Source organism: Botryllus schlosseri, chromosome 5 (assembly GCF_051294905.1).
Source record: "Botryllus schlosseri isolate E-star chromosome 5, Bs_hap1, whole genome shotgun sequence".
Lineage (NCBI taxonomy): Eukaryota > Metazoa > Chordata > Ascidiacea > Stolidobranchia > Styelidae > Botryllus > Botryllus schlosseri.
In genome coordinates, this window is record NC_137240.1 from 25,007,455 (window position 1) to 25,021,519 (window position 14,065).

The following is a 14,065-nucleotide window of genomic DNA, read 5'->3' on the forward strand; positions in this document are numbered from 1 at the left end:
TTTCGAGTCTTTGGTATGACCCGGCCAGGGATCGAACCCACGACCTACTGCTCGAGAAGCCGGACGCACAACCATTACACTATCTCGCTCGAATTGAGTGGCTGAGATTTTCGTCCTCAATGGTATTGGTGCTATAAACCGAGTTGTTGCATTGTGATGCAACAGTAGCAGTACGATAGATGTGACCTTAAGTCAGTGGTTCTCAACTGGGGGTCAGTTGGTTTTGCTCCACAACTGCCAAAACCTCGTGACTCACATGAGTATGGTCTTCTGAGATGAACTATCCTACTGTGCAAGCTCATCATAATTGCAGAATTGTCAGGGTGAATTAGAAATGTTTACAAAACATTTTTGGATTTGAAGTTGAAATATAAATTCCTGAAGAATTTTTCTTGATGAAGGTATTGGAACCTCGCCACGAAATTCATTTTCGCCCGTTATATGAATAATCGCTATTCCAGAATAACTTCAAGATGAGATGCTGGATAAAAATGACAAGGCTGGACGTGGACATGCTAATTAAAAATATGATTCTCAATATTGTTGCCATAAATGTTGTGATTGTGATCACAGCAAAAGGGTTGCCGGAAGCGTTAGGCGTTAATATTTCAGAGGCCTCCATCTATCTTTACCCAATTTCTATATAATGAGTATGCTGTTATCTTCAAGAACAGTCATTTTGTTGCTATTTATCACTAGCCTACAATTAGTATTTGCAAAGACAGATGACGGCTGCACGATGATTGAGCTACGTATGAACAAAAACATGGGGTCTGTGACGTTCAAAAACAGCTCCCTGTGAGGACAAAATCGTTAAGAACCACTGCCTTAGTCATAGAAAAGTGTCAGGCATTTCCCAAACCACAACACTTTATATGAACTTTGCATATGGAAGTCTATTTTGGCCCTGTGAATTGCGCTGAAAGTGCGTCAGCAAATAGTACTCCTTGCTCTTTCCGCGTAAATCTACATTCCGAGGCATTGAAAAAAATTACCATTTTATTTATAATACGGACTTTACTACTTGAAATACATCCGTAATTTTCAAGTATAAGTATGCACCCATGTATAATATGCACCCTTAAAATGGCATGCAAATTCGGGGGAAAAGCCTGTACCCATGTATAATAGGCACCCTGCATTCGTAGTACAGAAATAGCTGTGTTTTAGTAATCCATGTCGTTCTGTTTTGCGATGTCACTGTTCAACAATCATGACATAACCATCGCTAATCATTATACAATCAACGGCATTGTCTCTTAAAAACGATAGTAGATAGCAGCCAAAGCCTGCGAGGCCAGCGACGCGATAGTTTAGGTCAGCGACACAACATCTTGCGCACGAGGCCTATTACAGATGCGATGGCTCAGGCAAACGGTTATGTCGTGCGCATCAGGTCTGTTGGAGATGCGACAGATCAGGCAAGCGTAAATATCTTATGCACATGGCCTGCTGTATATGCAACTATTCAGGCCTGCTGTTGGCGCGATGAAGTAGCGAGGATTGTCGCACGCGCGTGCAGCAATCAATGACCTAATTTAGCTCGCGTACAAATGGCAAACCAAGTCAGAAGACGACTTTAGTTAATTGGCAACACGCTTCTCGCTAATTGGCAGCGCGTTACACTGATAATTAGGGCTGGGCACTATGATTCGAGTACTTGAATCTGAATCGAGTATTAATTTGGATGATTCGAGTCGAGTAGTAAAACACGATTTTTTCGAGTACTGAAATTACACGCTCCTCACCACTGAATGTTAATTTATCATCGAGAATTATAGTTTTGATGCTATTTTTCACTATTGAAGTCTTGAAACCTTGATTAGCAGTATCGTGGCATACGAAACATATGGTACAAAGTGAGGAAGGCTACTGGACGTAGCACATTTCAGAAGTCATTATTATCCTGCAACATTGTCACCAAGTGGAATGAAATCGGTATAGTCGAAAAATACCCCAAAGTATCTTTTATGAGATGGATTGGATAACTGGCATTATATTTTTGCGGTGGTGTAAACGGTTCATATTTGAACTTTGACGTGCTATATTATGGTATGACGTCACATCATAATGAGTGATACTCGATTACTCGACTCGACTCGAAGCATATTACGTGATTCAGAATCAAATCACTCAGGTACTCGATTTTGCCCAGCCCTACTGATAATACGAATTACTGGGCACAATGGCTGAAAGTGATGTGCGATTGGGAACAAACATGAAGAAAGGTGTGATTTCAAGTTATTTTTCAAGGCTTGTTGTACTCGTGTATAATACGCACCCCTCTATTTTAGGCCAAAAAATCAATGAAATTTTGCGCATTATACACGGAAAATTACGGTATTTACGCATGTTCAATTTCTGCAATACAAGTTTCAATGATATTAAGAGAGAGTCTAATTTGTGGAGTTGAAGTGGAATCTGCTCCATACAACGAAGGACCAATAGATGAACAATTGCATGAACTGTACGTCAAACATTTTCGAGAGTACCAGCGTAAAGCAAAGAGAAAAGAGATTGATGACATGCCAACGATGGCACTTGACAGGTTGATGATAAATCGGTCTGGGCCGGAAGAAGAGCAAAAAGTAGAATTAAAGTGAGTTCAATTGATAGTTTTATTGCAAAAATAGATTATCCATGAATAATTGACCATAAAAATTATGAGACGACGTAACCCTTGCGTGGTGGGTGTATCATATGATTTCTCCATGTTGACACACCCTAGACAGCAGGTACTACATATTTTGGGAAGCTGAGACTTTTCCGATTCATTTGGTATCTTATTCAAAAATTTTGGTTTGCAAAAATAAAATAGAAAACACGAAAACATGAAAAAATTGTTATCAACTAAAATTTCCAGATATTTTTCGAGTGGGAAATATTGTCAGAAATTCTGCCAGAACATCAGAAGTCGACTTGTAGGGTATTCTGTGTTAATTTTCACCGCTTCGAACATCAAAACTTGTTCTGGGGAGTTTTTTGAGAGGGTTCGTTAATTGTGGTCATGCTTCAGTGATTTTTAAGATCTAGGTCAAGCTCAAGTCGAAATTCATGAAGGCATACGAGTCATAAACTGGTTTACTATGTCTGCAAATGGTTGGATATGGCAAAAGAAAGCATACTGCATTGTTTTATGTCGTAAACCGGACGGTAGGGGTCCGATTGGGTCTTGATCATGAACTTGACATTGATGACCACTCACTGACAACGCTTATTTGTGAATTTTCCATGTATTTTCCAAAGGTGGTCAAAGTAGTCAAGAAGGCTACTCAAGTAGCAGTAGAAGTAGCGACGAAAAAATCTACTCAAGTACGAGTAGAAGCACGTCTTCCACAAGCAACTTAAAACTACTTGCTGTAGAAGTAGGATTGCCTGATTTTAAATCTACTCAAGTAAGTAAGTAAGTAGTTATGAAAACGAACGTAATCGGCTCACATGGATCGTATTTAGAACTGGGAACTGTATTATCACAAATTGCTGCACACTGGCACCGCTGCCTGACAATTTACAAGTGATACTAAAGATATAGGTGATCCGTATAGAGGGCATTGCGTCTTCGCAATCTATACGTTGCTGTCATAGCTATGTAGTCAGCACTATCGCTTGTAAATTGTCAGGCAGAGATGCCAGTGTACGACAATAAGTGATAAAACAGTGTCCAATTCTTCCGTCGTATGTAGCAACCTTTCAGGCGTAGCGCACACACAGCTTTAATTCCGTCGTATGGTTACCTTTCAGGCATAACTCATACAGCTTTCAACCAGTAATTATTACTAATTAGTAGCCAATCAACTTTAATACAACCAAATACTCCATCGATGGAAATGCTTTACTACTCCTCTCTTTACTAATATCATGGTAAGGCGCCCTCTCCCATATTATAAGGCCCATAGTTTAGTTGAAGAGCAATATGGAGAAGTTGTATAGGATACGGTGTAAACACTTTGCGCTATTAGTGAACGTTATTCAAAAATATGGTGGATCGTAAAAATGCCTTATTGTGAAACTTTATTTCCGGAAATTTAAAGCATTCAAGCTTTTTTACTTACACATGTTTGTTATCCAGACAAAAGAACTGGTATTAATTAGAACTCAAAGTATATGATACTGGGAATTGAAAGTGAAGTATAATCACTACTTCCAAAAGCGGAACATGTATTTCATGTCTTTAGTCCAGAAAGTTTCGAAGGTTGGTATGCTAAAACAGCTCTAGAACGGAAAAAAAATTAGAGTCCACTTTTCCAGATTAGGACACGCCATGGACTGCTGGATTACGATACGATAAGTAAATGTTAGATTGCGAAACATCAGTTTCAAACGTTATGATGAGCCATAAAAACTGTGATGAAATATTTCATATGGGCGAAGGGCGACAATGTGGTGTGAACGGAAGCACGCCAACCCGCAACCTAAATTATCTTCATCTATACTTTCGTGAAATCATACTGGTCACCCCGTATCCACTGCGCGTGAAGCGCGACAAAAATTCTGGGCTTAGCTTAACTTCTATGAAAATTAAATGTTGATACTCCGTGAAAACATCCTCGAAATTATTCAGGCTATCTTCCTGATTGAAGGATTAAACTACTTCTACTTGACAAACTGAAAATAGCGAAAAGTAAGTAAGTAGATCACAAAATATTATGAAGTAGAAGTGGTGAAAATCAAATCTACTTGAGTACGTGCCGGAAGTAGAGGGAAACTACTTGAATACTTTAAAAAAAGTAGAAGTCCTTCGTTACTGACCACCTCTGGTATTTTTCGATATCAGACGCAGCACGCGGTTTGCAACTATGGTTGACGGCTTGTTTGAAACCAGGCAATGGTGGCTAAGCACTGAAGCATCATTTTGGACTCTCTGACGCCATCCTGAGGGTCAGGCTTGATAAATGAGAGAAGTAGAGATTATTTGGAGAAAAATTTTGATTATTTAAGCTTAATAAAAAGCCCTAGACATGTCATGGGGTGCCGATTAAGGGTGAAATCGGTAGTGGGCTATACTCTGCCCACTTTTAGACCGGAACGTCTTGGAGAGGTCACGGTGTGAGTTTGAAAGGTGATGGTCAGTTCTGCAAAATCTAACCCCACATCGTAAGGGTTAAATATAGCTACAGCTATTTTACAGATTCAAACAAAAAAGTTATGTTCATCACCGCGCCATGAGAGAAGTCTGGAGATCATTAGAACCTAAGATGAAAGAATTGAGCTGTTGGTGTTTGAGTGAAGTCAACTCGGACTACAGCAATGCGTTTGGTCTGCATGTCGCTATTCTTACTAATGAAGGACCGGGAAATCTCAAAAAATTCGTTTTCACCAAGAGATCATCCAGACCAGGTCTGCATGGCTTTATATCGTTCGCTAAAATTTGGTATGAGCCTGAATAGGGCCCGATCGATTACCAGTTCACCGATAATATCGAATCTGCCGATTAAGATATCGTAATGGTGAAGCGTGCGGCTTCTTGATTGGTAGGTCGTGGCTTCGATCCCCGGCCAGGTAAGACCAAAGACCTGATTAGTATCACTGGTATCCATGTCCACTTTTTCGGCGCGGTGCGCTAATTCCTAATGATTGCCGATTTATCAGGCTTTGACTCCTCTCTGCTTAGCTGAATCTGCTCTTGGACTCGGCAAACCTTGCGTATCACTCTTATATTCAAGATAACACAACACAAGCACTTCTAATGGATCAAGGCTTTCGTTGGCTGGAACACGAAGATGCATGATCGAGATTCGCAGTAGTGCTCGCTCGTCCGTTGCGCGATAGAATGAGGATGATCAAACAGCAACAAGGAAAATATATAGACAAGTGAATAGGAAAGAAGAACAGTTAATCAAATAATCAGGAATAAAATCAGACACTTATAAATGATTGGAAAAGCGAGATAGAAATAAAGGACAGTTTGATTGGAAACTGATTCCTCTGAAAACATCAAACAGAGAACAACAAATAACATGCGCAATCGCAAACATCTTCCCCTCTTCGTGCTCATGCATTACTGGGATAGCATGGAGGGGTGGTGCAAGACTTAGAAATCCCTACAAGGGTATATCTGCACCTTCCTTGTCCAGCGGAATATGCACATCATGCACTTATGATATGCATAATTGCATATGCACAGATCATGTGTATGTATGTATATCATGAGTCGATGTATATGCCGCAAAACATCAAGGACGTCCTTTCCTTTTCTGTTGTTGAAATATCGGTATCGACCATAATAGGTAAACTAATAGTGTTGATTTTTGTGACGTCATAACTTTGTATTAGGTGTGGTGTGTTACGTCAGCAATCAATTATGTCTCATTATCATTTCTTGTAGGCAGTGGCGTATCCAGGGGGGGGTTTTAGGGGGTCGGAACCCCCCCCTTTTCAAAATCCTAAAAATTCATGTTAAATATAGCCTCTAATATTTGCTAATTTATTAGTTCAACATATTCATTTTTACGTATGAGAAGGCGAATATGGCGTCTTAATGTTATTTAAGGGGACTAAAACCCCTACAAAATATTGGAATTATGCGCCGAATTAGTCGAAAGGATAAAATAGGTCGTTATATTTCGCTAATTGCGTACGAATTCTGCGCTTGTTCAGCTACATTTCAGCTGTGGCAGATGCTGACGTTCACAACTTTCTTCCCTCGATTTCTCTCTCGCCTTGCTAAAACGAGAGACGCATTTTAGGAAAATCTAATCTAATTGGCCGACGCGATACCGCCGATACGTAATTGCAAAGACAAAGTTGTCGGCAATGAACATCGCCCGCGAATTCGCTACACCTGCTCGCCTTGAAATCCTAATTAAGAATTGCACGGCGTGTTGATTGATCAGCGAGACGCAGACACGGCGGCACCGGTACGACAATGCTGTTCTCAAATCCACATTGTCTTCGCGATTATCGGCGAGAAATGCCCTACGATTGACATTCACATTTCAAAATACAAGCCTAGCAATCCACGTTCTCGATTGTTAGGTGGCTTGCTGTCGTCCAAATACAGGCCTATGTTGCCGCTGAACGGGAGAATTGAGTAGGCCTATTAGTAAAATTAGCGTAATGATATCGGCTGACAAGGTCCTCTGTCGCTCAAGTTATTATCCCAGTGTGTACTCTGTATTAATAGAGCGACTTGCGTGCCTGCAATTAAGGGCTAATTATCTTCGCGCGTACTACACGCTCAACCGTGCGGCTAGTAAAGCCATCGAAATGCACACATTCGTGTGCAGCTGTACACTCCACACCTCTCTGTGGCGATCGCGATCGCCCTCGTGTATGCTACCGCACTATTCCGCGCTTGTTCGTCCGCTGCGATACTACCGGCTGTGCGCATAATATAGTCAAAACCTAACAAAATCGTGCATCTCTGGTCGGAACTAGGCGCTTGGAGACCGGCTGCGTTAGTCGGCTCATGACTAAATGTGAGCATTTATGAATTTCGTTCAATCATAACGTAAAAACACGAAATTTCAGGCATTGTCTGTATCGAATTCGTACATCTCCCACTCACCGCAAATCTCTTTTAATTATTGAACTATAATATATCGTAAATATATTGTAGACGAGTGATCGTAATTATGACGTCATAATAGGTGATTTCAATACTTCCAATCACTCTCACACCTAGGAGAAGTATGGCCGTCAGGCCTTCATGCTCCGACCCCGGGATCTGTGTCAGCTTGCCTGGCCAGTATCCCAGTCACAAGTATGGTGGCGGCGGGACAAGCCTCCGCAGACGCCCCCAGCCAAAGCCTGCTTGTGACAGCCGTTTGGACCCAAAACAGTAGAGAAAAACTGAAGGGAAAAAACGGAAACCAGAAGCAACCTGGATGGAAGCTCTTGGGTCCTTTCGACCTAAGAGTGACCTATTACGGCGCTTGGTGAACAGGCCATGGTGTAATCCCATGGTGCTGCCCAAGCGTAACGGGGTGGAGGTTTACTGCGGTTCCTCCAGGTTACCCCTAAAAAAAAAAAAAAAAAAAAAAATAGGTGATTTCACTCAAAAAAACCCCCTTTTTTCGCGCTCTGGTTACGCGCCTGCTTGTAGGCTATTCACTGATTGGTCCATTTCCCGTTTCTCTTTGGTTGCTTATTTTAGTGCAAATAAGACGCGAATGATGACACAACAGTAGGAAGTCAGAGAACTAGAGTCTGTGACTGCTAGACTCGGAATATTAATAATTTCATGTAACTTGCAGGATTCACATGCAACCTTGCTGGTTCATGTACTTTTACAACTACCGTATTACTGTAAAGCCGTTGAAGTAAATGTTGTGAAGTCGCCCTAGGCATCATGAATACCCATCTCTGCGCAAGAGCATGGGACCACGACCTGACATCTATTTCACATACTGATTAGAGCAACTACAGTTTCATTAAACACAATTCATTCAGGATACTTCAATGAATATGTCACTTTAGGCTGTATATTGATGACCCGCATTTTGATTACAGGGGTTGCAACTCCAGGTTCTCTAGTATGTGGAGCTGTGGAAAGTTGCTCAGTGAAAGATTTTTTGAAACGAGATACTCTCTCCAAGCTTGTACCCAATGCAGTGGAAGGGCTGGAGTATATTTCATTGGTCGATACAGCTGCGAGAGGATTGATAGAGGTTACTTTTCAATTTTGATGGCAATCATTATTTAGTCTAAGTGAGATCAATCACATGACGTAGCTGGAAAACCAAACTATTTTATGTCCACTTTTTGTTTTTTTGAATTTTTTTCTATTACTATTTTGACGTAGATCTTTTGTTTTAACTGGCTTCCCAGTTCCTAAGTAGAATGAATTTCTAGTGAAGTGGACATATGAACTTGAATTTTCATAGTAAATTAAAAACTATACTGAGTTAGTCCAAATTGTATGGTCGAAGTAAAAATTTTCAAAAATGGACACAGCACATTTTGATTTTGCAGCGACGATGAATCATGGTCTGAATATTGTATATTCACTAGTTTTTGCCTCAATATTTGTATTAGAACGATTTCCTAAAATCTGCCATTTACCACACAAAACATTGTCAATGTGTACTGTTTACAGCATGCCTTATTTGGAATATTTATTGGCGACACAACTGGGTATCTGGTTAATACAGTTCGGTTATCACTGATTAACTGTCTTTACATTGACACTGTCTTTTATTGATACCAGCTATACTAATTACACTTTGTGTTACTTTTAGACTTTGGGATTGCCTCTAGAAGGTACTGATAAAGAAGCCATCACTTTGACTACAATTTATTTAAAGTTCGACAACCATGATTGGGGAATGTGTGGATTTGTGGACCTCACAAATGATAAGGTAGTTATGTTAATATTACTCTTAAAATTTTACTTCATTGAGTCGATAGAAAACAATATTAGTATGCAAAATATCAGTGTTTCTCAAATTTATTGACTATCAGATCTACTCTTGAGGCCTTAAGCTTGATGGGCGCTACATGAAAGTAATTGTAAGTGATAATCCTTGAACAGTTGGACCTTCAACTACTCATAGACGCATTAACCCTCACCCAAGCAATAAAGATAGCGCAATTGGAAAATTCACTCATCAAAAACATGCGCTGTTACAAGTTTTAATAAATATGTTGCGATTACTTATTATCCGCTGTACGTTGAGAACGGAACTTGGCCCTGAGCTACTTTATGAAAAATTGTCCCAACTAGCTAATTTACTTATATTGAGTTATTAGAAAATACCTAATCCTGGAAATTACTGTGTATAAGCTTGTTGGCTGATTTATTCAATCATCTTTTGAATTGGTATTTTAGAGAATGAGTTATGTTACATGAATAGATTAAAAGTTGCTTATTACCACAGTCCACAGAAGACGTTTGTATTGCCATTTTCTGTCATATAATATGAAACAAGTCATTTGATTCATTCATCTGGGTGAAATGAGTCACTGCATCCGAATCGTTTACTAAGTGTTCGAGAATTAATGTATCCTCATTTAACATCAGATAGAGTTGTAACTTGTAACATTGCTGGTAGCAAAATGCACGGGCAAGCTGACCGATGTCCAATTCTCAAATGGATTGTAATGTTGTTGTAGCTCGATTAATTTTATGAGTATATCTGTTAACAGTCAACTTTTTCAAGTCCCTCATCCTCAAAGAAAAGTTCCTCATTCACACTCCACTCCGTAAATGCAGATTTGAAGCAGACATGGGGTGATTACTTCACGAATGTAATCGATTGCGATTACGATTACTTGTGAATCCCGCGATTACGATTACGATTACAGCAAAATCAGGAAGTAGTCGATTACCATTACGATTACATTTCAAAAGTAATCACGATTACTCACGATTACATTTGTTTTGCTCCTAGAACTAATTTCAGAAGAGATATTGGAATACAATATAATAAGGCTTACAATGAAAAGATCTAATGAGATAACAACTTTCTTTATAAATCATACGTTATTTGCTTGTTACGTCATAATGCACCTATTTCCCAACTCTATACAGGAGTATTCGTCGCACCCAACGATTTGCATTCTTGCCAGGTCCGTAACTGCCACAACCCAAACTCCCGAATAGGACCAGGAGCGAGCTATAAGGGGACTCAAAAGTATTTCGTAAATCAACATAAATTATTATAGAATATTTTCAAGACAGTTAATTAACTTGAAAATTTACTTCGAGCTTCCGGATTTAATGTCTCTAAATAGCTTGATTTTGAAATGCATACCTCTCCCCCTCAAGAAAAAGAGCATGCATAATTTATAGGAATGGGCATTTCGGTGGTGGTCATTACCCCGCCACGACACACCAAAAGACGTATGCAATTTCGGCCAACATGCAACTCCACAAAGTGCGCCATGGGTATGAGTCTATTGTCAGTAACCGCGCTCTGTGGGCGTAACGAATAGTCCGGTCCTTCCAATCAGAGCCCCAACAATGCAAATGCCACCCGGGGCACTCACAGAGGAATGAAGACGTGACAATTTGTGCGTGCGTCTCACGAAAGTTTTCCTTAAGTCTGCTACGTTTGGGCGACTACAGTATCTTTTGATTATATAAACGACGTTAGTTCACGAATTAACAACATACAATAAAGTAATTATAACAACATACCAGATACTATAATTATGAATTACGTGCCCCAGCTCTACCGGTAAATCTGGATGAATAGCAATATAATGCAATTATACCAATATTATTGACGAAATTCAGTCATCAACTTGAAAACTGACCACCCTATGGGGTCCCAATACCCAGGGTTGTAATGACTCGAGTCATGACTCGACTCGAGTTGCGATTTTTCGGTGACTAGACTTGACTCGAGTCATTTTTCAAATGCGTAAATTGACTCGACTCGAGTCAATTTTTGTATTGACTCGACTTGTACTCGAGTCATTTGCATGACTCGAACCAAGTCATATGACTTGAGACTATAACGGCCATGACAGACATTCCATGTAACTTCGAAGAATAGTAAATTTACCACATTATTTGTATTTCGTCTATCAGTCCTGATACTTGGAAATAGGGCCGAAAACTGTGAAAACTGATGAAAATTACTATATTATGAATACGAGCCATTCTCTATCACTCGAGCAGAGTTGAAAAAGTGGGTTGAACCGGATTGATCTGAAAACTGATCTGTGAACATAACGACTTGGACTCGTACTCGAATCAAACACTATGACTCGCTTTAAGGTACACGATTTGCGACAGGTAATACGACATTTCTGTCGTGGCGCACCAGACCAATAAGGTGACAAGCGCCACAATGTCCCATTTTCAAAATTAATAATAATAATAAATGACTCGGACTCGACCCTATACTAGCTGACTTGAACTCGGACTTGACTCGGGGGTGAATTGAAAATGCCTCGACTTGACTCGAGTCTGAACTATAAAAGTGAGATTGACTTGTGACTCGGAACATTGTGACTTGGTTACAACCCTACCAATACCAACGTTTGGAGTGGGGGACGAATTGCTGTTTTGGTCCTGATTGTACCTACAGCACACGCTAACATGGTGTAGAAGCGGTTGGCTGTGGCGACACGTATAAATGTCGAGTGAAGAATTGTGAAATAACGATTGGCGCCCGTTTCAAGTAGAGTCATATGAGAATAAGATAACGAAAGCTTAAAATTCTACCTTTCACTTAATACAGATACTACAAGCTACGGTTACGAGAAACGGCAAAGAACGACTCGGTTATGATCAGTGTTCCCTCTAAGCTGCGCACGTGCGCAAATGCGCATTGCTGACACGGTCTCTGCGCAGAGAAAATCTAAGTTGCGCACAAAAAATCCGAAGTGATGACCTTTTTTTTAGTCGTAACGCACTGTTGTTCAAGGGTCTGTGCAGTGAGTTGGTAAGTGTGCGCAGACTTGTCAAAATTAGAGGGAAAATCGGGTATGATATATATCAGCAGCTGTTGATTTTAACCATCGTAATGTTTTATTTGACAAGTACAAAATTTCAAATCTTTGTGTCCGGTGTACACAATACATACGTATACTACATAGATGGGCCTACTGCTCGCCAAGCAGCAACGGTCAAACTGCGTTTAACTAAGCATAAGCAAACATAAATACATAACTTACTATTTGAAACTAGGCAGAGTGGTGATTATTATCTTGCTGCGAGGTAGTGGCGTCTGGAGTGTATTGATAACCTGACATATAGCATGGCTTACATTGTTCTAACAATCACACAACAATGTACATCGAATATATTTACTACGTGTGGATACTTCTTACGCAAGGACGAGCAAAGCTAATACTTCTGACGTAATAATGAGCAGTGGCGTTTGAAAATCAACCGTTTGCGCTATCAATAACCTGGTCTAATATCTCTTCCTTGTTCACGAATGTTCGGTTATGTCATATTCCTTGTACAAATAAAAAGTAATCGTTCTTTCACCGAAAAATCGATTAGATATGTGAAGTAGTCGATTACGATTACGATTACTTTGGATTTTTTTCGAATGTAATCGATTGCGATTACGATTACTTGAAAATGCTGTAATCGTCGTAATCGATTACGATTACTAATCGCGATTACCCCATGTCTGATTTGAAGTGTTGAATGACTTTCAGTCATGCAAACAAAATATTTGCAATTTTTGCATTACTTTCATTTCAACACCTGACAATAGTGTCGCTACGATAGCTTCATCTTCGATAGAGACTGATTGGATCCTAGATTTACTACTGTCTAGGCCAGTGGTTCCAACCATTTTGTCTTTGCGCACACCCTGGAGGCCTCTGCGAATCCTCTCAAGTTTTAGTGCAAATTCAGCTCAATTATCAGTAGGGCGGTTTTTTTTTTACCTAAAAAAAAGAAAATTTTGACCTAAAAAATCCAAATTTTGACATTTTTTGACCTAAAAAAACTTAATTTTGACCAAATTTTTGACCTAACGTATACAAATTAGGTGTTTTCCCACATAATATTAAAATTGCACCACTTATCTTCATTTTTGGTAGGAACTGACTGTCCTAACGAAGTAGTTTGGCCTTAAAAAGCGTTTTTGGCTTAGAAACAGGCAACTTTTTACATAAAAAAATAAATTTTAAAGAAATCTGGCCCTATGAAGAATTCCAGTGGTTACAATATGTATTATGATAGAAATAATTAAAATATATTGTAGTATAACGAGAGATACTTTCCTACATTCTTGGGTGGAAAGTGCACGTCCTTACTAAGAAGCTTGCCAAGGACGTTCAACAGCAGCAGTTGTTGGCTGACAACACTCAAGTTGCGCGTACACTGCTGGTGCTGGTGACACACCGTGTTGCTTCATTCTGACAATATTGTCTACATCACAAATTTTCATCATGCGCTTCTTAATATAAGAATGATGCAATGCACAAGAAGTCTTTCTTCAGTTAGGATATTGCGGTACGTTGACCATAACACCATGTCTACCTATTATTTGTTTTATTTGACCGTTTATGATTCACAATGAGCAGACGATTAGCCGTTTACAACGGTAGGCCTATAAAATAGGCTAACAGCGGTAAAATATCAAATTATAAGTTCACCGACAGTGCAAAATCTACGATACAAACAAAATGCAGACGTCAAAAATTTTTTGAC

General features: G+C 39.7%; 2 protein-coding genes across 2 annotated transcripts in view; one reads left to right on the plus strand and one right to left on the minus strand.

Moving 5' to 3' along the window:
* LOC145439514 (cornifelin homolog A-like) overlaps positions 1-3,818 on the minus strand; it is a 428,374-nt gene extending 424,556 nt beyond the window's left edge. Inside the window, exon 1 of the mRNA XM_080316999.1 lies at positions 3,797-3,818. The gene's annotated coding sequence lies outside the window, so the exon portion shown is untranslated. The remainder of the gene's footprint in view (positions 1-3,796) is intronic.
* LOC145439957 (uncharacterized) overlaps positions 1-14,065 on the plus strand; it is a 60,173-nt gene that overhangs the window by 16,586 nt on the left and 29,522 nt on the right. The window contains exons 8-11 of the mRNA XM_080317625.1: positions 2,390-2,599; positions 5,129-5,337; positions 8,452-8,609; positions 9,180-9,299. Coding sequence (XP_080173751.1) covers positions 2,390-2,599; positions 5,129-5,337; positions 8,452-8,609; positions 9,180-9,299 — 697 coding nt within the window. The remainder of the gene's footprint in view (positions 1-2,389; positions 2,600-5,128; positions 5,338-8,451; positions 8,610-9,179; positions 9,300-14,065) is intronic.